Below are 22,330 nucleotides of genomic sequence, written 5' to 3' on the forward strand. Positions count from 1 at the left end.
CCGCTCGAGCGAGTGCTTAAACACCTCCCCCCCATCATCTCTGCTCCCTCTCTCTGGCTGTCTGTCGCACCAAGCCGTGCAAGCGCACGTCACGCGACCGACCGCGATTGCCTCGCTAAGCCGCTCGCGTCGTTTGCTTTCACCGTCCTCCAGCCAAGCCGGTCGCCTGGCCCACGTGGCCACGGCTGTCTAGTTCACTTCGGCCCCCGTTGCCCCACCCCCCCCCGGCAACTCTTCTCCCACCTCCCCTCCATCCACATCCCGCGGGGGGGGGGGGGGGGGCCAGCTCAGCTCAAGTGACGATGAACCTGTTGCTGGAGCGGGAGTTGCTGCGGCCGAGCGGGCTGCCCGGCGCCGCCACGGCCTTCTGCTGGAGCGCCGTCTGCTTGTCGCCCAGCAGCAGCACAGGCAGGACTGTGCACGGCGGCGACGACGAGGAGGAGGAGGAGGAGAGAGAGTTGGAGCGAGGAGGGTCGGCACTGCGACGAGCGACGTCAAATTCGCTCTCGCCGCACGCAAAGCGCTCGCCACACATGAACCGCGACACCTTCGCCGATCTCGTCAAGTGAGCGTCAACCCATCGCGCCAACTCCGCTCATCATCCTCACAGCAGCAGCAGCAGCAGCGGCGGCAGCAGCAGCAGCAGCGGCAGCGGTGGCTTCTGACTGCTCGCCATCGAACACAGGCGGCGGTGGGGATCACCGCATCGCGCGGCGCTTTCAGACGCGCTTCTGCGGCCGTCTGCAACGCTCTTCCGATAATAGGAAGCCACTGGAGCTACGCACTTTTAAATTATCCACGTTGACAAACTCATTTCTTTAGAACTGCTTTTTGTGCTTAGTTTGTTGTCCTTACCCCGCACCTCTGGTTAACACTAACCGCTACACCACCGCTCCCCTTAACACACACCCACTCACGTACACACATGCAAACATACATACTTGCATACAAACACGTAGTAGATACGCATCAATTCACGAGACCCGTATCAGTTGGAATTCGTCACGCGAACGTGCGACGCGATCGTCAGACCTGTGCACCAGCGGTGATTGTTGTTGTTGTTGATGTTGTTGTTGTTGTCGTGGTTCCCGAGCGCCGGCGATTGAGAAGCACCCCCCCCCATGATCTAAACGTGACGACAGAAACGTGGCCGACGCCACCAAACGCACCTTGAAGCGGTTCCTGAACTTTGCGCTGACGACGTAGAGGGCGACGGGGTTGACGCACGAGTTGAGGGTCGCCAGGTTCATGCCGATGTAGTTCAGCACGAGCAGGAAGCTGCAGGGGGCGGTGGTGGTGATGGCGGCAGAGGACACACCCGTTGTGAATCAGGAGCCAGGAGACCTTCACATTGCATCGGGGCCACGCACAGAATGCACCCGTAGCCCAACCGTGACGAACACAGCCACGCTCCGAGCGGCGTGACAACGACACGCCGGTGAAGCGGTGATCGCGATCGGATCAGAATCTCAATATTGATTTGGACTTGGAGGAGGAATCCGATGAGCTACGAAGCTCTCTCCCCGCAGCTGTCCCGTAGGGGCGCGACAGAACGTCGCAACAGCAAACTACGCTAATGAGTGCAAAGTGTCCTCGGTCCGGCGAGACGCCCCCCCCCCCGCCTCCCCACGCTGTTGAGCTGCGATGTTTTGTGGGGGGTCCCATCCACCCCCCCTCGTTTACCACGCCGCTCGCATGACACGATCCGTGACACGATCCGTGACACGATCCGTGACGCGATCCAGCTGCGCTCGTTCACCGGCCACGTGCCGTTGTTCGCGTTAAGGGGGCCGTGTGAGAAGCAAGCCACCGGGGGGGGGGGGGGGGGGTGTAGCGGGTGCGTCGGACGTTCACAACAACGCCCTGGAGGAAACGCGGGGCTGGATGGAGTGGGGGGGGTGGGGGGCATTGGCATTGGTGAAACATGACAGAGCAGGACGCTCCTAAAACAAACCCCACTCTTGACACTCGCTGAGTGTATTCTATTGCCAAGGGCGTCGTTTGCAAAGTAGATTGAGAACGACGCCTCTTCGCAAAGAACACTTCGCGTTCAGTTCGTCGTCCTTCCCCCGCACCTGCGGTGAGTGCGCTCGGCTACGTACGGTGCCAAAGAAGTTCCACGCGCAGGGCGTGGTGGTTGCGATTGGTATTATCACTGCTGCTGCTGCTGCGATATTCACGCCAGAGGTCGCAACCGGGTACCCGATACCCGTACCCTACCCGATACCCGGCTACCCGTACCCGGCCGGGTACGGGTACCCGTTTGCGACCCTGGTGCGGCCGGGTACGGGTACGGGTAGACCGTGAGTCACTGGTGAGTCACCGTGTGTCACTCATTTCCCAACGACTTGTCTCTTCTCATAATTCAAGTTCCTAGAATCAACCCACCCGCGCCTGCAACGTGGCTTCATCCCAGAGGTCGCAATCGGGTACCCGATACCCGTACCCTACCCGTACCCGGCCGGGTACGGGTAGGGTACGGGTAGGGTACGGGTAGGGTACGGGTAGGGTACAGGTAAGGTACGGGTAGGGTACGGGTAGGGTCTGGGTACGGGTAGGGTCTGGGTAGGGTACGGGTACGGGTAGGGTACGGGTAGGGTACGGGTACGGGTACCCGTTTGCGACCCTGGTGCGGCCGGGTACGGGTACGGGTAAGGAATCAAAACCCGTTTGCGACCTCTGATTCACGCGAAGACGATACAATTGACTCTTCATTCTCCCATGGGACGAGGAGGGCACGAGTAGAGAGGGAGAGAGGGGGGGGGGGGGACGGTTCGGGGGTGCCCCCCCCACCTGAGCAGCTCGCAGCGGTTGGGGTCCATCTCGTCGTAGACGGTTCTCTTGAGGATGCGGCTGAGATGCAGCGGCAGCCAGCACAGCGCAAACACCACCGCCAGGCAGAACACCGCCTTGCCTGCCTCCCGTTGCTGTGTGTACACACACGCACGCACACACGCGCACGCACACACACACGCACACACACACGCACACACACACACACGCACGCACACACGCACGTACACACACACACACACGCACACACACACGTACGCACACACACACACGCACACACACACGTACACACACACGCACACACACACACGCACGCACACACACGTACACACACACGCACACACACACGTACGCACACACACACACGCACACACACACGTACACACACACGCACATACACACGCACACACACACGCACACACACACGTACACACACACGCACATACACACGCAAACACACGCAAACATCCGTCGAATCAACATCTCGCAGTTTCACGAATCGTTCGGTGACAAAGTCGGAGAGCGAACGTCACGGACCCCTCCCTCCCCTCCTGCCCGCCACCGCAAATCGGTTACGTAACCGCACAACCACGGGGAGCCGTTCGGCCTCTAGCCGATGGGGCCGGCGGTACCGGAGGGAGGTCCCGAGGTTCGACACCTGCTTGAGGTGCTCGTCGATGGCGCTGCCAAGGTTTCGCTTCTTCATCCCGAGCATCTCGACGGTCGTGAGCGTGTAGAAGACCGCCGCGCAGGCCAGCGGCATGCAGAAGTAGAAGCCGAACAGCCACCAGTCCTTGGCTTTGGCGTAAAACTGCGAGGGCCCAGACAAGAGGTTTCGTCAGAGTCAGGCGGGGCGACAAATCTCCTCGTGGGATAGCCGAGCACAGGGTTGGTGGAGTATCTAATTAGCTGCCTGTCTCTGTGAGTGACTGAAAGACAGACCGTGTGTCAGAGGTCGCAATCGGGTACCCGATACCCGTACCCTACCCGATACCCGACTACCCGTACCCTGGTGCGGCCGGGTACGGGTAGGCCGTGAGTCACTGGTGAGTAACCGTTTGTCACTCATTTCCCAACGTCTTGTCTCTTCTCACAATTCAAGTTCCTAGAATCAACCCACCCGAGCCTGCAACGTGGCTTCATCCCAGAGGTCGCAATCGGGTACCCGATACCCGTACCCTACCCATACCCGGCTGGGTACGGGTACGACTGGATACGGGTACGGGTACCCATTTGCGACCCTGGTGCGGCCGGGTACGAGTACAGCAACCCGGACAAAAAACATTCGGTGACGATTCACATCCCCGTTTGTGCCGACCGGAGTTTGCGAAACCACCCCGCCCCCCCCCCCCCACGGTTACGGCGACGCCGGTGGTTGCCACGTTCTTGACGCGCCGTGTCGCACCTCCACGAAGCTCGTCTGCGGGATGACCATGCACGTGTCGAGCGTCCGGTTGCGGTATTCCCAGGACAGCGTGTCGAAGGCCAGGAGCTCAGGCACCGCCAGCACCAGCGACAGCGTCCAGATGGCCAGGACTTTAAGCGCCGTGAGCAGGGAGAGGCCCACGCCCTGGAGGCGGTCCCAGTGCGCGACCGCACGGTACCTGCGTAGAGGGGTCACGGGAGGGCGAACAAACACACCGGGGGTGCTTGTGCCTGCACGCGGAAAGATGCTTACATCCACGTCCGCATCGGTTAGCCCTGGGGGGCTGTAATGGCGCTGTGATCCCCCACGGCACCACCCCTTGGGGGGGAGTTGCTATATAAGGCGGTGAGCCGGTGGGCTCGGGGTTCAGTGTTTAGCTTAAACCAGAGAAGAGAGAAGACCGGCTAGATAGGCCCTGGGACTCCCCTGGCTCGCCGTGCTTCTAAGGAGCAACCAGGGCAAGCCAGTGGCGTGGCCCCCAGAGCCCAGAGCCGATGTTCTTGTAAGAGCTGGTCTGGGACTCAGGGTGCCGTGATCCCAGCTTGGCCAGAGCTGGATCAGCTAGCCTCCCCTAGCCCTGTAGTGGAGGACCTGGGAGTAGGCTAGCCGGGTTAGAGACAGTGGGAGCTCCCTGTTAGACGGGTGAAGTGGCCGGTCTGGTGACTCAGGGTGCCGTGATCCCAGCTTGGCCAGAGCTGGATCACTAGCCTCCCCTAGCTCTCGAGTGGAGGACCTGGGAGTAGGCTAGCTGTGACATAGATTGTGGGATCTCCCTGTTAGACGGGTGAAGGGGACGATACCCCTGCGAGTGTTGTATCATTGGCCTGTGCTGAGTGAACCGTTTAATAAACCTACTACACCGACTACACCTGCACAGCCACCAAAGATAAAGGCAATGACCCCCCCCCCCCCACCCGTGTAGCCTGTAACAGGCTGTTGTCTCGCCGGTGGCGATGTTTACACACCGCACCACGTCCTCATTTGAGGCCGGTCTACCTAGGGAAGGCCCAGGACCGGTTCAAATAATCGTCACCGGTGTTGGCCGTGAGCGGGAACGGGCGATCGCTTCGGGTCCTGAAGCAGAGGAGGGGGCGGCCAAGTTGGTGCTGGTTGGTTTGTCGAGGCGAGAACTCGCGAGTGAGCGGGACGGGTCTCGCTCGCAGGAGCGAGCTGGATCAACACGTTGACACGTGCCGCATGTTTGGGAAGCGGGGATTAGTTTCGGCCGCGTCCGTCCGGTTTGGCAACCTGAAACAATGTGTACGCACAGCGGCTCACCACATCCATCATACAGATCGCTATGTCTGTGGCTGCTAGACGGCGCTGGTGCCATCTACAACAGTCTACCAGGAAGTCGGACAATATTCAGTGAGAAATGAGGTTCTGGGTGACACCCAAGGAATGACACCGTCACTTAATTATCTAAAATACTGTTGTAGCCTGCTGCTTATAACAGAAGGAGCAGAAGGGAGGAGGGAGGGAGGAGGAGGAATGTAAACTCTGGAGATGTACTACGACTGTTCCTATTCTATTTGTATGTTACCAGGCAAGGCCCACTCAGCTGTATACGACCTGGCCACAAACGACAGCTCAACGAAGTAGCTGATCACGTGGGGACATTTAGAGCAGCAGCCAAATAGCATTTATAATCAAACGCATGTTTTTTGTCTAATTTGGAGGGAAAAACCAGAGGACTCGGAGAAAAATACACACGACCACGGGGAGAATATGCAAACTGGAAATATACAGCAGCAGCAGGCGTCAGGGGTCGAGATCAAACCCACGACTTCCTGTATACCAGGCGAGGTAGTTAACCCATTTACATTTTTCTTCTGATTCCGTACACGTATGTCATGCACACGTATGTCATGCACACGTACGTCATCGGAACGGAATTGGAAGAACAACTAAATAAAATTACTTTATCGGTAACCGAGGCTCCCACAAGGCCATGCGGGAGGGAGTGTGGCTATTGCGACCTCTGGGATGAAGCCATGTTGCAGGCGCGGGTGGGTTGAGTCTAGGAACTTGAATTGTGAGAAGAGACAAGACGTTGGGAATCGTGTCGTGACAGTTCTCCGCGGTGAGCACGATGTCTTCAGGAACACGCCTCTCCAGACAAAGTTCACGCCAACAAGCGCTTTGAGCGCTTCCGAGATTTGAGCCGTGAACGGGAACAGCGAGCGGCCGGGTCTCTCCTCACCTGTCTCCGCTGAGCACGCACAGGCTCAGCGCGCTGATGCCCAGAGAGGCCTTCTGCACGAAGGGCACCGTCTTGCACACGGTGGCACCGAATGGCCAGCTCTCGGCGTGCAGCTGGAAAGATAAGAACGCACCGCACGCACCCCGCAGGTTTTCTCTGGAAATGAATTGAGGAAATGAATTGGGGTCCTCCCAAACATCAACAACAACTATACTCTTAGTTCTTTCGGTAAAGACACCATGTAGGCAAAAAATGAAATAAAAATTAATAAAAATAAAACAATAAAATCACGACGTTTCGGAGGCAACACAAGTCTCCGTCATCAGGTGGGACCGTCACAGCCAGTCACGAAAGCTTCAAATCTAGAATCAACAACAACAACAACAGTTCTAGATTTGAAGTTTTCGTGACTGCAAGGGTCCATGCTCTTTGGTGTTTTTCGGTAAAGTCACGTAGGTGAAAAAGAAAATAAAAATAAATGAAATCACGACGTTTCGGAGGCAACACAAGCTTCCGTCTTCAACAACAAAAGTCTCCAGAACTTTTAGAGGCCTTTTTTTTTGGGGGGGGGGTAAAAGTCAATCGAGTTAATGATCACAACAAAGGTTTTTTGTGTTAGGTCACGTAAGTAGAAATGTTGTGTCCTAACCCTCCACCACCCGACACAGCCAGTAAGGTTTGTCACGTAAACAACGCGCCAATTCCACATTCCCATGACAGTGGCGAGTCTGCTCATCGCAACACCGCTGTTGACTTCACCATCATGGGGTAAAACCAGGGGCGGTTTCTTCATTAGGGCGATTGGGCGACGCACCACCAATGTCATTCAACCACAGAGTCACGCTAGCCGTCACTGCAGCCTCTGGATATAGTCCAATCAGCGTCATGTCACGTTCTGTGGAGTACCGCCTCTTTTTGGGCGATTTCACTCCGGCTGAGAATCGCTCCGAGTGGCCCCATAGACTTACATTCAAAGATGTTTTTTTTCGAACGGCGGGCGCTGCAATGCATTCTCTATGGCTTCCGGGAGGGCTCGCACTAACGTGCTTACGTCATCATACGTGCTTACGTCATCATACGTGCTAACGTCATCATACGTGCTTACGTCATCATACGCAAGCACGTTTCATCCAACAATATAATTTGTGGCCACCTAGTGGAATCTTTAATAAAATAAACTTGAGTGGTTTGTTTTAATAGTGAGTATAGAAACAAACAAGATGTATTGTAAGAGTCACTTTATTTTTCATTAATATTAAAGAAGTGAAGTTGCCTTTACATGCTGAAGCTGTTAATTTATCCATTGCATGGGTGGACCTTATCCTTATCAATCATCCAGACATTTGCCCCCCCTGAGAGATTTTGCAGGAGCCGCCACTGGGTAAAACATTTCTTTTTGTAATTGAGGCATCGTCGTTTCATCTATGCATTTCTATTTGTTATATAACAACAGTTTTTACACTTTACTTTGGCCAGAATATTCCTAAGTTAGTGAATAACAACTGGATATTAGCAATTAACTTTTTGCGAATATTCTCTTTGTATAACAAAGTCTGAATATGTATTGACACTGGAGGAGGAATCCGATGAGCTATGAAGCTCTTTTTCACAGATGTCCAGTAGGGGCACGGGGTCAGAACGTTAGAACAACAAAGTGAAAAAAAACCATGACAGTCTATATATAGTTACGTGTATATAGTATCCAAGTGTACGTACGTATGTTAAACCGCTTTCACGCCACACATAGCCGAGCGTGCTAATCGGCTGCAGACACGCGAGCGTGTTGTACACACACACACAGGTACACCACACACAGGTACACACACACACACACACAGAGGTACACACACACACACAGGTACACACACAGACCAGACAGGTACACACACACAGGTACACACACACACAGGTACACACACACACAGGTACACACACACACAGGTACACACACACAGGTACACACACACATGTACACACACCGGTACACACAGGTACACACACACAGGTACACACACACACAGGTACACACAGGTACACACACACACACACAGGTACACACACAAACACACAGGTACACACACACAGTACACACACCACAGGTACACACACACACACAGGTACACACACACAGGTGCACACACACACACACACGTACACACACACACAGGTACACACACAGGTACACACACACAGGTACACACACACACACAGGTACACACACACAGGTACACACACACAGGTACACACACACACAGGTACACACACACACAGGTACACACACACACAGGTACACACACACACACAGGTACACACACACATGTACACACACACAGGTACACACACAGGTACACACACACAGGTACACACACACACAGGTACACACACAGGTACACACACACAGGTACACACACACAACACAGGTACACACCACAGGTACACACACACACAGGTACACACACACACACAGGTACACACACACAGGTGCACACACACACACACACACACGTACACACACACACAGGTACACACACAGGTACACACACACACACAGGTACACACACACACAGGTACACACACACAGGTACACACACACACACAGGTACACACACAGGTACACACACACACACAGGTACACACACACAGGTACACACACACAGGTACACACACACACAGGTACACACACACAGGTACACACACACAGGTACACACACACACAGGTACACACACACAGGTACACACACACACAGGTACACACACACACACAGGTACACACACACAGGTGCACACACACACGTACACACACACACAGGTACACACACACACAGGTACACACACACAGGTACACACACACAGGTACACACACACACACAGGTACACACACACACAGGTACACACACACAGGTACACACACCACACACACAGGTACACACACACACACAGGTACACACACACAGCACACAACACGTAGACGTTGGCGACCAATATTATCCATAAGGGGATTGTTTTTGGGATTAGATCGCGCAAATATAAAACACGCGACCTCTACGATGGTTGTACATCCGTCGCATGCTGTAGCTGGGGGGGGGGGGGGGGCACGCTGGTGCTCGCCTGTGGGGCAGTGCTCTGGAGGCAAGGGTTGGTGGGTCACGCAGAGATTTGTCAAACTCCCAACCCACTGGGGCTGCGAGGCGCCCTGGAGATGGGCAGTCCACAAAGTGGTCTCTGGAATCCATCACGTGCAGAAGCTACACATATTGGCCAAACATCCTCAAGCAGGATGCTCGTTCTACAGAGTCTTGCAACTCCTCGGGGCTTTTCTGGATACATCAGAGGGAATTGTTGCTGATTTTCTGTCCATCTGTTTATCACCCATATGGAAGCAAACGAAATGTTGAAGCAGTCTATATAATTCAACGCTTTAAAGCTTGCTACTTATCAAGTCACACACGAGGTGCGTGGTGGAGTGGTAGTAGTGGCGGCAGTGGTTACCGCACAGTAATATTGAACCGGCGAGTTGAGTTCAATTCCCAGCGATGGTCAACATCAGTGACAAGTGACATCTGAACTGGTCCTGCCCCAACCTGTCCCTGGCCAGCACGGCGAGGCGTGGTCAAGCAGGCCGCGTGGCTGACGCGCTATGGGGAGGGCCCTCATCCAGGCAACACCTTCTCACAGTGGGTTGACAGAGGACTGTGAATGAGAGTTGTATCAATATTCATTAAAAACAACGATCCACATTCTTGTTTGTTTGGGGTAAGGCAACCCGTGGTGGCTTCAATGCCAAAATTATTGCCGTCACCCCCCCTCTCACACCCGACAATATTGTCACGAATTGCATAATCATCACGTGGTAGCAGCACGTGACTAAGAACTCGAGTTGTTATTGATACCGCACCACGTGCGCGCGTCCTCCCCCCTCCCCCTCCTCACCTTGTACACGTTGACGGGCATGTCTACGACGATGTAGAAGAGGTCTCCGAGAGCAAGGCTGGCGATGAGGACGCTGGTCCCGTCGCGCATCATCGACTTGTTCCTGTAGACGACGAGCAGCAGCGCCGAGTTGCCGACGCTCCCCACGAGGAAGACGACGCTCGCCACGGCCGCGTTTGAAGACGCGGCCCACGCCGCTCTGCGCCAGGCACGGGGGCGGCCTCCCGCCAGCTCTGGGTCCCGGTGGGGACGCCGAGAAGGAGGAGGAGGAGGAAGACGGAGGAGGAGGAGGAGAGGACGAGGCCATCGCTGGACTGGTCACGGCGATGGTCTGGGCGTCTGTCCCCTGGGACTGCTCTAAGGGTGCAAGTGACGGTGGGGTTCCTTGGCCGTGTACCGAGGCCAAGCCGACCAGGGTGGCCAGGGAGAGGCAGGAGAAGGTGGACGTGAGCCTCCTAGGGGTGGACATCGTGGTCGAGGTGGCGGTGTGCGTGTGTGTGGTCGCGCTGGGTGTGAACTCGTGTCCACGTGTTCCTCCTGCTGATCCTCCCGGGGCAAAGTTCACTTGGCGTGCAGCTTCCGGGTGAACAATTTTTTTTTTTGAAATATTAAACCCCCCCCCCCCCACGCTTTCATCTTCTTGGCTCTTTCGGTGAAGTCGCGTAGAAGGGAAATAAAAAAATTATAAAAAGACAACAATAAAAAAGTATTTTATTATTATTTAATTATTTTTTCTATTTTTATTTTATTACTATAATGTAAAGTTTTATTTTTATTCTTTTATTATTTCCCTTGTACGTGATGACTTTACCGAAAGAACCAAGAAGATGAATCCCTGCAGTCACGAAAACTTTAAATCAAACCCCCCCCCCCCACGCTTTAATTAAATGTTACTGTCCCAGATGCCCCCCCCCCCGTGCCCCCCCCCTTCCCCCATCGCCCCTCCCCCTCCTGCCCCCCCCGTGCCCCCCCCCTTCCCCCATCGCCCCTCCCCTCCTGCCCCCCCCCGCCCCCCCCCGTGCCCCCCCCCTTCCCCCATCGCCCCTCCCCCTCCTGCCCCCCCCCCGCCCCCCCCCCCGTGCCCCCCCCCTTCCCCCATCGCCCCTCCCCCTCCTGCCCCCCCCCGCCCCTCCCCGTGCCCCCCCCCTTCCCCCATCGCCCCTCCCCCTCCTGCCTTCCCCCGCCCCTCCCCGTGCCCCCCCCCCTCCCCCCCCGTGCCCCCCCCCTTCCCCCATCGCCCCTCCCCCTCCTGCCCCCCCCCCGCCCCTCCCCGTGCCCCCCCCCTTCCCCCATCGCCCTCCCCCTCCTGCCTTCCCCCGCCCCTCCCCGTGCCCCCCCCCCTCCCCCCCCGTGCCCCCCCCCTTCCCCCATCGCCCCTCCCCCTCCTGCCCCCCCCCGCCCCCCCCCCGTGCCCCCCCCCTTCCCCCATCGCCCCTCCCCCTCCTGCCCCCCCCCGCCCCCCCCCCCGTGCCCCCCCCCTTCCCCCATCGCCCCTCCCCCTCCTGCCCCCCCCCCGCCCCTCGGCGCGGCTGCTCTGAGGATTCAACAACAGACGGAGTTTGTTAAATAATAAAAGCGTGTAATAAACGGACAATAGTTTGAGTGTTTTTAAATCCTTTATATTAAGTTCACTTGCTTGAATCTTAATTATGGAGCTTTCGTGACTGCAGGAATTATTCTTTGGTTCTTTCGGTTAAGTCACGTCTAAAGATAAAATAATAAATTAAAATAAAAGCATATTACGACGTTTCGATTGCAACACAAGCAATCATCATCAGGTATAAAAGAAATAGCAACAAAAATCTAACTAGAAAACTGCTCGTGTGTCTGTCTACAGTTTTCTAGTTAGATTTTTGTTGCTATTTCTTTTTTTGCCTGATGATGATTGCTTGTGTTGCAATCGAAACGTCGTAATATGCTTTTATTTTAATTTATTATTTTATCTTTAGACGTGACTTAACCGAAAGAACCAAAGAATTCACTTGCTTGCTTGCTTAGGACCGTGCAAATCTTTCGGTCGTTTTTTAACCCACTTCCCGTGATCCAATCGAGCTGACATTTTGCACACAGACTCGTTGTGCGAGACAATTAATGTTCGTTTTTTACACTGTTTAGGGAAAACAAATTCAATATTTAATTACCAATTGCTTAATACTGCAGACAATCTGACCCATAGGTGGCAGCCATCTCAAGCCAGAGGACGAGAGGACTCTAGCCGCCACGCATATAAAGGATTTATAGTGAAGAACTTAGTTTTTACGGGTTATACTTGTTGTCAATATAAATAACATGAATTTACATTGAAGCGCGTTTGTAAGTCGGGGTGTTCGTAAGTGGAGGAGTTAATTGACAGACTGACTTTGTGGACCGAGGGGGAAGCCCCCCCCCCCCCCGTGCAACGCGAACCCCCGCCCCCAACAGGAGGGGGGGGGGATGATGAGCCGGAAGTGAGGGGGGGGGGGATGATGAGCCGGAAGTGAGGGGGGGGATGATGAGCCGGAAGTGAGGGGGGGGGGATGATGAGCCGGAAGTGAGGGGGGGGGATGATGAGCCGGAAGTGAGGGGGGGGGGATGATGAGCCGGAAGTGAGGGGGGGGGGATGATGAGCCGGAAGTGAGGGGGGGGGATGATGAGCCGGAAGTGAGGGGGGGGGATGATGAGCCGGAAGTGAGGGGGGGGGGATGAGCCGGAAGTGAGGGGGGGGGATGATGAGCCGGAAGTGAGGGGGGGGGGCATGAGGGAGGGGAGGGGCCGGAGGGGGGAGGGCGAGGAAGGGGGGGCGGGGGGGGGCTGCAGGTGAATGGAGACGAGGCGAGGGGTGAGGGGGGAGGGGCGCACAGGCGGCGTCTTTGCCAGGTGCTGCTGCTGCTCAAGTCTCTGCACTCGCTGCGGCCTCTCACAGCGGATCGTCAGGGACGTCTCGTGCGCTCCTACAGAGGTCTGACCCCACCACCCCCCTCCTCCTCCCCCTCCTCTCTCTCTCTGCGCTCTGTCTCCCACGCAGCCGCTGCCGTCTTTGTCTCCCCTTGCTGCTGTTGTCTGTTCGAAACTCTAACAGGTAGGTTAGAGTTTTTTATAATGTAGACTGTGTACACAGATACAGTCTATAATGTAGAATGTGTACACAGAGATACAGTCTATAATGTAGAATGTGTACACAGATACAGTCTATAATGTAGACTGTGTACACAGAGATACAGTCTATTATGTAGACTGTGTACATACATATACAGTCTAAATGTAGATTATACACAGATACAGTCTACACATATACAGTCTATAATGTAGACTGTAGTCTACACAGAGATACAGTCTATTATGTAGACTGTGTACATACATATACAGTCTATAATGTAGACTGTACACACAGATACAGTCTATAATGTAGGGTGACTGAGTGGGTGGGTGGGTGAGTGAATGAGTGGGTGGGTGAGTGGCCGAGTGAGTGGGTGGGTGGGTGAGTCGGAAGTGGGTGAGTGGGTTGTGGGTGGGTGAGTTCGTGGGTGAGTGACTGGTGGGTGAGTGACTGGTGGGTGAGTGACTGAGTGGATGGGAGAGTGACTGAGTGATTGGGTGGGTGAGTGGGTGGGTGAGTGAGTGGATGAGTTGGTGGGTGAGTGGGTGAGTGGGTGGGTGAGTTGGTGGGTGAGTGGGTGGGTGAGTGGGTGGGTGGGTGAGTGAGTGAGTGAGGGGATGAGTGGCTGAGTTGGTTGGTGAGTGACAGTGAGTGGGTGGGTGAGTGACTGTTTTTACATGGTTAATAACATCTTTCCAATGATTACTCAGTTTGTACTCATCATCACGGTAAAATATTTAACTACACATATTTGTACCATCTTATTTGACAGGTACTATTCTACTTTCCGAGTGTTGACATCCCCCGCGTTTAACAGTACTGCCTTTTTAAATCCTTTATATTAAGTTCGCTTGCTTGCTTAGGACCGTGCAAATCTTTCGGTCGTTTTTTAACCCACTTCCCGTGATCCAATCGAGCTGACATTTTGCACACAGGCTCGTTGTGCGTGACAATGCATTTTCGTGAGAAAAAAAATTCCAAAATTTTACACTGTTTCGGGAAATTGTTTAAAATATTTAATTACAAATTATTTAATGCTGCCAGACAATCATCTGACCCATAGGTGGCAGCCATCTCAAGCCAGAGGACGAGAGGACTCTAGCCGCCCCAATGCCACGCATATAAAGATTTATAGTGAAAAACTTTGTTTTTACGGGTACATTTTTTTGTATTTGGATTGTCAGCCAACACCGGCCGCAACCCCGAGTCAACGTGCACCAATTGTTCTATTGTAGCCCCCCCCCCCCCACCGTGCCATTCCCTCCTGGCTACCACATTCAGATAAGCCCCCCCCTCCCCCTTAACTTGTATTTAAGAGCTTGTTTCTTGGATTTTTCCTCACTTGATACAGTAAATTTAGCTGTGACGGTCCCATCTGATGACGGAAACTTGTGTTGCCTCCTAAAAGTCGTGATTTATTATTTTATTTCAATTTTTTAAATATTTGATTAATATTTTTACCTACGTGATTTTACCGAAATAACCTAAGAGTATGAATCCTTGCAGTCACGAAAGCTTCAAATCTAGAATCAGTTGGAGGCAGTCGCCCTCCAGCAACAACGGAGGGCAGAGGAGCGACGCTCACAACAACGAGCGGAGCGCCGGGCGTTTAAAGTGCAGCGAGTATTCACAGTAGGGGGCACAGTTGTTGCATCGGCCAGCCATCTGTCAGCCAACCCATGGTAGGTGCCTTGGGTTGACTGCCGAATGGCTGTTGTTGTTGTGAGCGTGTGGACACAACGCTGAGCGAACTCAACTTACGTTACCAAGGTGTCAGCCCCTCACTGGGCTGCTGTGTAGCTCTTTGCAGAAGCGACCTGCTTGCCACCACCCCTGGTAGAGCCACACACCAAGTCGTGGCTTATGCGGAACATTTATAGCGAGGGAGAAAGCGAGCTCACTCTGGTACAGGGACTCTTCGACTTACGAACGAGTTAGGTTCCAGAGGTTCTGTGTGTAAGTCCAACTTGACTCCTGTCGATCCAAACGTGGTCTACGGCATGTACACCACACACAGAGAATAGCCTTAAAAGTCGTATAATCTCATGTAGACGTAGATGCCACTGGTTCTTCACGTTCTGTAGATGTAGATGCAACTGGTTCTTCACGTTCTGTAGATGTAGATGCCACTGGTTCTTCACGTTCTGTAGATGTAGATGTCATTGGTTCTTCACGTTCTGTAGATGTAGATGCCACTGGTTCTTCACGTTCTGTAGATGTAGATGCAACTGGTTCTTCACGTTCTGCAGATGTATATGCCACTGGTTCTTCACGTTCTGTAGATGTAGATGCCATTGGTTCTTCACGTTCTGCAGATGTATATGCCACTGGTTCTTCACGTTCTGTAGATGTAGATGCCACTGGTTCTTCACGTTCTGTAGATGTAGATGCCACTGGTTCTTCACGTTCTGTAGATGTAGATGCCACTGGTTCTTCACGTTCTGTAGATGTAGATGCCACTGGTTCTTCACGTTCTGTAGATGTAGATGCCACTGGTTCTTCACGTTCTATAGATGTAGATGCCACTGGTTCTTCACGTTCTATAGATGTAGATGCCACTGGTTCTTCACGTTCTATAGATGTAGATGCCACTGGTTCTTCACGTTCTGTAGATGTAGATGCCACTGGTTCTTCACGTTCTATAGATGTAGATGCCACTGGTTCTTCACGTTCTGTAGATGTAGATGCCACTGGTTCTTCACGTTCTATAGATGTAGATGCCACTGGTTCTTCACGTTCTATAGATGTAGATGCCACCACTGTCATCTATTGTGCGTGGAGGTTGAACTTACGACTTGTTCCAAACGGGCAACTGGACAAATGGGACAGGTCTTTTAATTATCTCTAAAAGTCCTGAAGTTGAATGTGTATAAGTACAGTAGTGCCCGTACAAACTCGGGTGAATGTTTCCCCGCAGCGGCGTCGCTGCTTCTGACCGGCGATCACGATGAGCTGGGGCTACCTGACGCAGCTGCTGGATGAGGTTCACCGACACTCCACATTCCTGAGCAAGCTGTGGATCACCACCTTCCTCATCTTCCGCATCGTTCTCACGACGGTCGCCGGAGAGTCGATCTACTACGATGAGCAGGGCCAGTTCACGTGCAACACGGCGCAGCCCGGCTGCGAGAACGTCTGTTATGACAGCTTCGCACCGCTCTCCCATGTCCGCTTTTGGGTGTTCCAGATCATCGTCGTTGCCACGCCCACCATCCTGTACCTCGGATTCGCTGTACATCGCATCACCAGGTCCGCAGGTCCCCGGAAGGAGTTTTCACAGTGGGGGGGGGGGGGGGGGGGGGGGGCTACGGTGGAAATTTGAATGGCTTCTCACAGTTTGAAATTGTTTTAAAAATGTTTTGTATTTGGTTGCACCGTCGATTTGGTCCCCTTGACGCCGCTCTCTGTCGTGGTAGGATCGAGTACGAGCGAGACGAACGAACAAAGCGAACCGGCGGCTCCGACCGCATGGTTGAATGCACGGAGAATGAGGAGGAGGTGGAAGAGGAGGTGGAAAAGGAGGTGGAGGAGGATGAAGAAGACGGCAAGGAGAAGCGACGGCAAGGCAACGAGCGGTGGAGGATCAAGACTGACGGCCTGATGGTAGCCTACACCCTCCAGCTACTCGCCCGCACGCTGGCTGAGATTGGCTTCCTGCTGGGGCAATACCTGCTCTACGGCTTTGAGGTGGCCCCACGCTTTCAGTGCGTCCGCGACCCCTGCCCACATCGTGTCGACTGCTTCGTGTCGCGCCCCACGGAGAAGACCATCTTCCTTTTGGTCATGTACACGGTCGCCTGTCTCAGCCTCCTGCTGGAACTGACCGAGATTTGCTACTTGGGGCTGGGAGCCCTCCACGACTCGCTGAGCGGGAGGCGCTGGCTGCAGAGCAGGTGGGGGGCCTCGCCAGCTAAGCGGTTGGCCACGGTCGGCTACGCGGAGGGAGGGGGGGCGCACCACAAATTAAATATGTAACTAATAAGCTTGTGCCGGAGGCCCCGGGGGGACAGGCGTCTATGACGTCTCCTGGCCAAACCCCAATTGGCGGAGCCAGGAGATTGAATCTTTACCCTCGGGGTTCCTCCAGAAACAACGAAAAACCACTTCGTGTGGCTACGTAGAATGTTCGAACGCTCACTGCGGAGGAGAGGCTGCCACTCCTCTGTCGGGAGCTGGACCGGTACCGCCTGGATCTCTGTGGCATTCAGGAGGTCCGGTGGACCGGTTCTGGCTCCTGCCACCATGAGGGGTGGACAGTCCTCTATTCGGGGCGGGAGACTGCCAAACAACAGGGTGTGGCTCTTCTTCTGAACAAAAGAATGAAAGGGGCGTGGGAGCGGGACGGTGAAGAGTGGGAAGCTGTAAGCCCTAGGCTACATTGGGCTCGCTTTCCCATCAACCGTGGTGGTCGTGGTTACCTATGCCCCCACCGACGACGAACATCCGTGGAGGGATGCAGGCAAAGCCGCTGAGCCAGATGCCTTCTATGACCTCCTGTCACAGGTGCTGGCTAAAGTGGCCACTCGGGATAGAGTCATCTTGTTGGGTGACTTGAATGCCCGAGTTGGTCATGATACTGGCACCTGGTCTGGAGTGATTGGAGGGCATGGGTCAGATCAGCTCAATAACACTGGTAGGAGGCTGCTAGATTTTTGTGCAGCCCATGGGCTTGTAATTACCAACACGCTCTTCCGGCATCGGCGCATCCACACAACATCATGGATGCATGCCGGGCCCAAGCAAGAACATCCGCTGGACTACATAGTGACGGACCAGCGGATGCGAGCCCATGTCCTTGACACCAGGACCTACCGTGGAGCTGATCTGTCCTCTGACTATCGACTAGTCATCTGTAAGATGCGCCTGCCATTCTTCCACTCTGGTGGTTGGGTGCACACCCAGGACCCCATTCCAACCTAAAGTGGCCTGGTCTCAGTTAGCTGATGAAAGTTGGCATCGTCCCCCACTCTTTCTGATGTCGAGGGTAAATGGGCAAAATTTAGGACTGTGACTCATGCAGCTGCAATGGCTGCTTTGGGTACGCGGTCAAGACCTCCCCAGAGACCCTGGCTGACAGAGGAGGTGTTCAGGATAGTTGAGAAAAATCGACAGGCCCACTCTCATCGGCTACAGCATCCCACATCAGAGAATGAGGAGGCTTACCACAGCCTTCGCTCGGAGGTTCGGAGAGCCATAAGGCGCTGCAAGGATGGGTGGTGGTCACGGGTTGCTGAGGAGATGGAGTCTGCCTCAGTGGCCCGCGATCACAAATCACTATTTAACTCCAACAAAAAAATTAACCTGCAGCGCCACACTGATTACCATAAGGGGAAAAAACGGTGATCCAATCTCCGACCCCCAGGAACAGGTTTGCAGATTTGCTGAGCATTTATGTAAGGTCCTGGGGAGGGAAAATCCCTCAGCCAGGAAAACATCATGACACAAAGTGGGGATGACCCTGCTGAGGCTGCGGTGCCTCAAATATTGGAAGAAGTCACCCCCTGTGAGTGGCTGGCTGAGGTGCCAGCTGTTGAGGAAGTACTGAAGGTGATCCGGAGTCTGAGACCAGAAAAGGCACCGGGCAGAGATGATCTCCCAACCGAAATGCTGAGGGAGGGTGGCGTTTGTGCACAGACTGCCTTATATGACATCATAACAACAACAGTCTGGACCACTGGACGGGTTCCGCAGGATTGGAAGGATGCCCTGGTGGTCCCCCTCTTTAAGAAGGGGGACCGCACAGATTGTAACAACTACAGGGGCATCTCACTCCTCAGTGTGCCTGGAAAGGTCCTGGCAAGGATTATTCAACATCGCCTTGCCAGGCACGCTGAGGAGAGGCTTGCGGAGCCCCAATGCGGTTTCAGGAAAGGGCGGTCCTGCACAGATGCCATATTTTCTGTCCGTCTGCTACAGCAGAGGAGTAGGGAATTCTAACAAGACCTACATCTCTGCTTTATTGAACTGGTCAAGGCCTATGATACCATCAGTAGGCCTGTGCTCTGGGTTCTTCTTCATGCTTTCGGAGTCCCTGACCCTCTGCTCACGATCATTAAGGACCTTCATAATGGTGAGCGGGCCCAGGTAAAACTACATGGCCGGGAGTCAGAGCCATTCCCTGTACACCTTGGGTTGCCACATGGATGTCCTCTGGCCCCCACATTATTTAACATCAATTTTGACCACGTGGTTCGTGAAGTCTTCAGCAGCTGTACCGGGGGAATTTCCATCTCGTACAGATATAATGGGAGGCTGATCGATGCCCGGGTGCGATCAAGGGATGGCTCCCTATTGGTCAACCACGTTATATATGCTGATCATTTGGTAATAGCTGCTCATTCAGAGGAGGAGTTAGAGATGCTGCTGCTGAGACTGGAGTGTGCATCTAAGAGGTGGGTCCTTACCATCAGCCCCACCAAAACTAAGCACCTGCCTGGGTATTTTGTACCATCAGACACTCCACCCCCACAACTCCCAATCGGTGATGGGGCAGTTGTGGAGAGTGGAGAGCTTCCCATACCTGGGCAGTGTGCTTATGACCGGCTCCAGTTTATCAGCAGAGGTCTCACTCCGAATCAGTCGAGCGGCAATATCTTTTCATCGGTTTCCTTAACGCTGTGTGGAAGCTACCTGGTCTGTTGCTCCGCACGAAGCTTCAGTTCTTCTCGGCCACGGTCATTCCCTCCCTTCTCTACGCTTGCGAAACGTGGACCCCCCTAATGGAGCATCTTTGCCAGTTAGAAACATTTAGGCTGGCCTGCCTAGGATTCATCCTGGGTTTAACCAGGCTGGATTGTGTGAGGAGCTCACAAATCCTTGGGCAAAGTCCCATCGGTGAGCTCCTCCGGCAGGTAAGGCTGCATTGGCTTGGTCATATAGCCCGCATGCCCAGCCACTGCATGCCGAAACAGCTTTTGTTCAGCCGGATCGAGGGGACTAAATGGGCGCGACATGGGCTAGAGAAGAGATGGAGTGATGTGGTACAGGAGGACGTGGAGCTGAGTGGACTTGCCGATGACTGGTACCAGCGGTGTCAAGATCGGCCTCAGTGGAGGAGGCTCGTGAAGGACGCTACTGGGCAGTTGGAGGTAGTCGCCCTCCAACAACAACGGAGGGCGGAGGAGCGACGCTCATAACAACGAGCGGAGCGCCGGGTGGCTAAAGCACAGCAAGTTGGCACAGTAGGGGGCACAGGTGGTGCATCAGCCAGTCATCTCGGTCATCTCAGTCAGTCGACCCGTGGCACCTGCTGGGTCTGCCCCGTGACCTCCTGCCAGCGGGCGTTCGACACTTCTCGTGATCTCAAGGTGCACATGGCCTGGCACAAGCATCGTGGTGATGTCACCGCCACTTAGTGGCAAATGGCGGTTGTTGTTGTATAGTGTTGCCAGGTGTGTAGCAGTGTCGTGTATAGTGTTGCCAGGTATGTGATAGTGTAGTGTGTAGTGTATAGTGTAGTGTATTTGTTTACAGCTATGAGAGTGGTTCCGTCAGCTTCCCAACCGCTATGTATATAGATGTTGTGTATAGTTTATAGTGTATCATGTAGTGTATGTGTTGCCAACTATGTATATAGATGTTGTGTATAGTTTATAGTGTAGTGTATAGTGTAGTGTGATGTGTTCACAGCAATGTATATAGACGTGTGTGTGTGTGATGTAGATCCGCGGAGGGCAAACAGGCGGCCCACGCGACGCTGGAGGCTTCCAGGGTGAAGGTGGCAGTGGCCCAGGGCAGTCGCCGAGTGTCGCTGGCGCCCCCGGGTTACCACTCGCTGGCGGGGGCCTCCTCTGACGGGAACGGCACCGGGTGAGTTTCGCGAGGAGCGCTCACACCGCTCCTCATACATTACGACGTTGACTATTATTATTCATAATCAAGGTTTTTGGGTTTAGATCGCATTATCCACTATACACTACACACTATACACTACTACACTATACACTACTACACTATACACTACACTATACACTACACACTACTACATTATACACTATACACTACTACACTATACACTACACTACACACTATACACTACACTACACTATACACGACACACTATACACGACACACTATACACTACACACTATACACTACACTACACTATACACGACACACTATACACGACACACTATACACTATACACTACTACACTACACACTACACTATACATTGCACTATACATTATACACGCAATATAACCCATACAAATCCTCTATCATGGAGAGTGTATATTTATTGTTGTTAATGAAAACACTCCTCTTGAAATTCGACTCGTTTCTAGGGTGGCAGATCCCGGCGAGCCGGACCCCCCCACGGCAGTTCCCGCAGCAGCAGCAGCGATGATGTCGCCGCGGGAATTGCGTCAGCTCCGTGACGAGTTGCGGGAACTTCAGACGGAGCTGAGGGCGACGCCGAGGCCCCGCCAGGAGCCCCCCGGGCAGAGCGCCGGCGGCGGCACCGGCCGCACGGCTTGGGTTTAGCGCGAGCGAGTGTCACCCTCGCGGCGACCCTCTGTGCTCTTTGTGAAGATCCGAGCGGCGGAGCGCGGGCACCCCGCTCACGCGGCGCACGCGACGGTGTGGGGGGCACGTCGGCACTCAGCCTCGTAGCTCGGGGGATTCAGCTCTGCTGGGTTTGTAACCCCAGAGTACTGAGAGCAGAGGTCGCAAACGGGGTTTGATTCCTTACCCGATACCTGTACCCGGCCGGGTATCGGGTAGGGTACGGGTACCCGATTGCGACCTCTGGGATGAAGCCATGTTGCAGGCGCGGGTGGGTTGATTATAGGAACTTGAATTGTGAGAAGAGACGAGTCGTTGGTAAATGAGTGACAAACGGTGACTCACCAGTGACTCACGGCCTACCCGTACCCGGCCGCACCAGGGTCGCAAACGGCTAC

The 22,330-nt window shown here is 54.1% G+C and overlaps 1 protein-coding gene and 1 pseudogene across 1 annotated transcript; one reads left to right on the plus strand and one right to left on the minus strand.

Annotated features, from left to right (window-relative positions):
* Nucleotides 1–292: 292 nt before the first annotated feature.
* Nucleotides 293–10,821, minus strand: LOC133362226 (endothelin receptor type B-like; annotated as a pseudogene).
* Nucleotides 10,822–13,139: 2,318 nt separating this feature from the next.
* Nucleotides 13,140–21,965, plus strand: LOC133362229 (gap junction gamma-1 protein-like). Its single transcript, XM_061581163.1, has 5 exons — nucleotides 13,140–13,290; nucleotides 16,346–16,677; nucleotides 16,845–17,321; nucleotides 21,091–21,237; nucleotides 21,713–21,965. Exons 2-5 carry the CDS (start codon nucleotides 16,376–16,378, stop codon nucleotides 21,909–21,911), a joined length of 1,125 nt encoding a protein of 374 aa, XP_061437147.1. The 5' UTR covers nucleotides 13,140–13,290; nucleotides 16,346–16,375; the 3' UTR covers nucleotides 21,912–21,965.
* The last annotated feature ends 365 nt before the right edge of the window (nucleotides 21,966–22,330 follow it).

The sequence above is a fragment of the Lethenteron reissneri genome, unplaced genomic scaffold (assembly GCF_015708825.2).
Source record: "Lethenteron reissneri isolate LAM-NWPU_2019-01 unplaced genomic scaffold, ASM1570882v1 scaffold_1408, whole genome shotgun sequence".
Classification (NCBI taxonomy): Eukaryota; Metazoa; Chordata; class Hyperoartia; order Petromyzontiformes; family Petromyzontidae; genus Lethenteron; species Lethenteron reissneri.

Bases quoted from the DNA above. Each gene is read 5' to 3' on its own strand.
- LOC133362229 (XM_061581163.1), top strand. From the start codon at position 16,376: ATGAGCTGGGGCTACCTGACGCAGCTGCTGGATGAGGTTCACCGACAC. The intron at 16,678-16,844 runs GTCCGCAGGTCC...CTGTCGTGGTAG, and splicing joins GCTGTACATCGCATCACCAG to GATCGAGTACGAGCGAGACG. The intron at 21,238-21,712 runs GTGAGTTTCGCG...ACTCGTTTCTAG, and splicing joins TCTGACGGGAACGGCACCGG to GGTGGCAGATCCCGGCGAGC.